The 1,542-nt window shown below is 40.5% G+C and overlaps 1 protein-coding gene across 1 annotated transcript in view; it reads right to left on the bottom strand.

Annotated features, from left to right (window-relative positions):
- The window catches only part of LOC102214084 (sulfotransferase family cytosolic 2B member 1-like), a 9,024-nt gene extending 8,237 nt beyond the window's left edge, over nt 1-787 (bottom strand). The window contains exon 1 of the mRNA XM_005721901.1: nt 507-787. Within this exon, the coding sequence (XP_005721958.1) occupies nt 507-645 (139 nt within the window). The 5' untranslated portion in view covers nt 646-787. The remainder of the gene's footprint in view (nt 1-506) is intronic.
- Nucleotides 788-1,542: the final 755 nt, after the last annotated feature.

Genomic DNA, 1,542 nt, shown 5'->3' with positions numbered 1-1,542 from the left:
ACAGTGTATAAAACAGGTAATTTATGTATTTTATAACCCTCATACATTGCTTCTATAGACTGTAGTCAACTCAAAGACATAAATACACATGGAAGCATCGTCAATAACTTTGTGGCAGACGGTCACTGGTGATCCAGAGAAATGAGGTTCTCCGGTTTGGAGTGAATTGCATATATTTAGACGCCGGGCATTGACAGACCTGTTTCTGCCGGAGACTCAACGGACAGTCGGGGATGAGAGCTTTCCAACAAGGTTCCCACATTTAAAATAAACCCCACAATGAAATTTAATGCTAAATACATACCATTAACGTGGTCGCATAAAATGGAAACTAAGAGCAATCCTTGTTTTAAACGACGTGTTAGACCAACGCCAGGACGATTATATAGTGTTATTGCTGCTTATAATAAGAAAACGACAGGTTGAAAAATCCTCTTCCAGCCTACTGAAACAAACCCCTCTTTAGCATAAAAGAAACCATTTGCAGTCGAACCGCGATCACTCACCAGACTTGGGGTACGTTACAATAAGGATGTCATCCGGACGAAACGCAAACTCCTCGTAGTACCTGAGGCTCTCGGGCGGATGGAGACTTGAAGGCACATAGACGCCTTTGTACAGCGTGTATAACTCTGTCTCAGTCATGCTTCAACAAGCAGAAGCAGCTCACTGAAAACAGCTCTGAGAGCTTCGAGCTGAAAAACTGCTGGACTTTGTCTCAACTTAACGCACTATCACTGTTTTTGTAGCTCGAGACTGTAGCGCAACTCCCGCTTCTCCTGTGGTCTCGCGCTGGCTTCTGTTTGCGTCACTTTCCAACAAGTGTGCGATTCTTTGTTAAAGCTCAAGCATTCATGACCAAGTAATCATTGAACGATTCGTGTAAAATTTACGGACTTAGTAATACACAATATATTTATTTATTTTTCATTGTTTGTTGGGATAATAGAGCTGTTATTAGAGCTGATAACAGAGCTTATATTGTAATATTCACAATTATAAGTCAGAGAGCCGAAAATAAAACACTGCCACACAAGCTAAGACCCAAAACTTTATTTCACAGCTGGCACTTTAAAACGAGGATTGCAAACAAAGGCTGAAGGGAGGCCACCTATGTACCCGAGGGAGGGCAAAAAACAGCACACTTCAAAGGGATCTATACACTGCAAACAACCGCATGTAAATGATTGACACTGCAAGCAGTGAAAACCATTAGGTTGGAGCTCCGATTACAGCTCCCAGCCTGAACTTGGATCATCTCTCCCCGTCTACGTTCCCTCCGACAATAAAACAACGATACGGATCTTACAGAAACACCAGACCTCCCTTGGGATCTGATCTGGTCTGTGTTTCAGTGTTTTTTATGTGTAATGTCTTTGCTTATATTTGTAAAAAGACTTTAGTGTACATGATTTGCAAAGGGCTTATATATAAAAATAAAAAATTACATGTTTTTAAAATATGTTTGTGTTATTGTACCTAACCAATCCCGTCCTTTTTGGCCACTTAAAATATCTTTATAGATCTATTGTTATATTTCTG

The sequence above is a fragment of the Pundamilia nyererei genome, unplaced genomic scaffold (assembly GCF_000239375.1).
Source record: "Pundamilia nyererei isolate P.nyererei 1_Seehausen unplaced genomic scaffold, PunNye1.0 scaffold00005, whole genome shotgun sequence".
Lineage (NCBI taxonomy): Eukaryota > Metazoa > Chordata > Actinopteri > Cichliformes > Cichlidae > Pundamilia > Pundamilia nyererei.
Note: the sequence above shows the minus strand (reverse complement) of the source record. Positions and strands in the feature narration are given on the sequence as shown.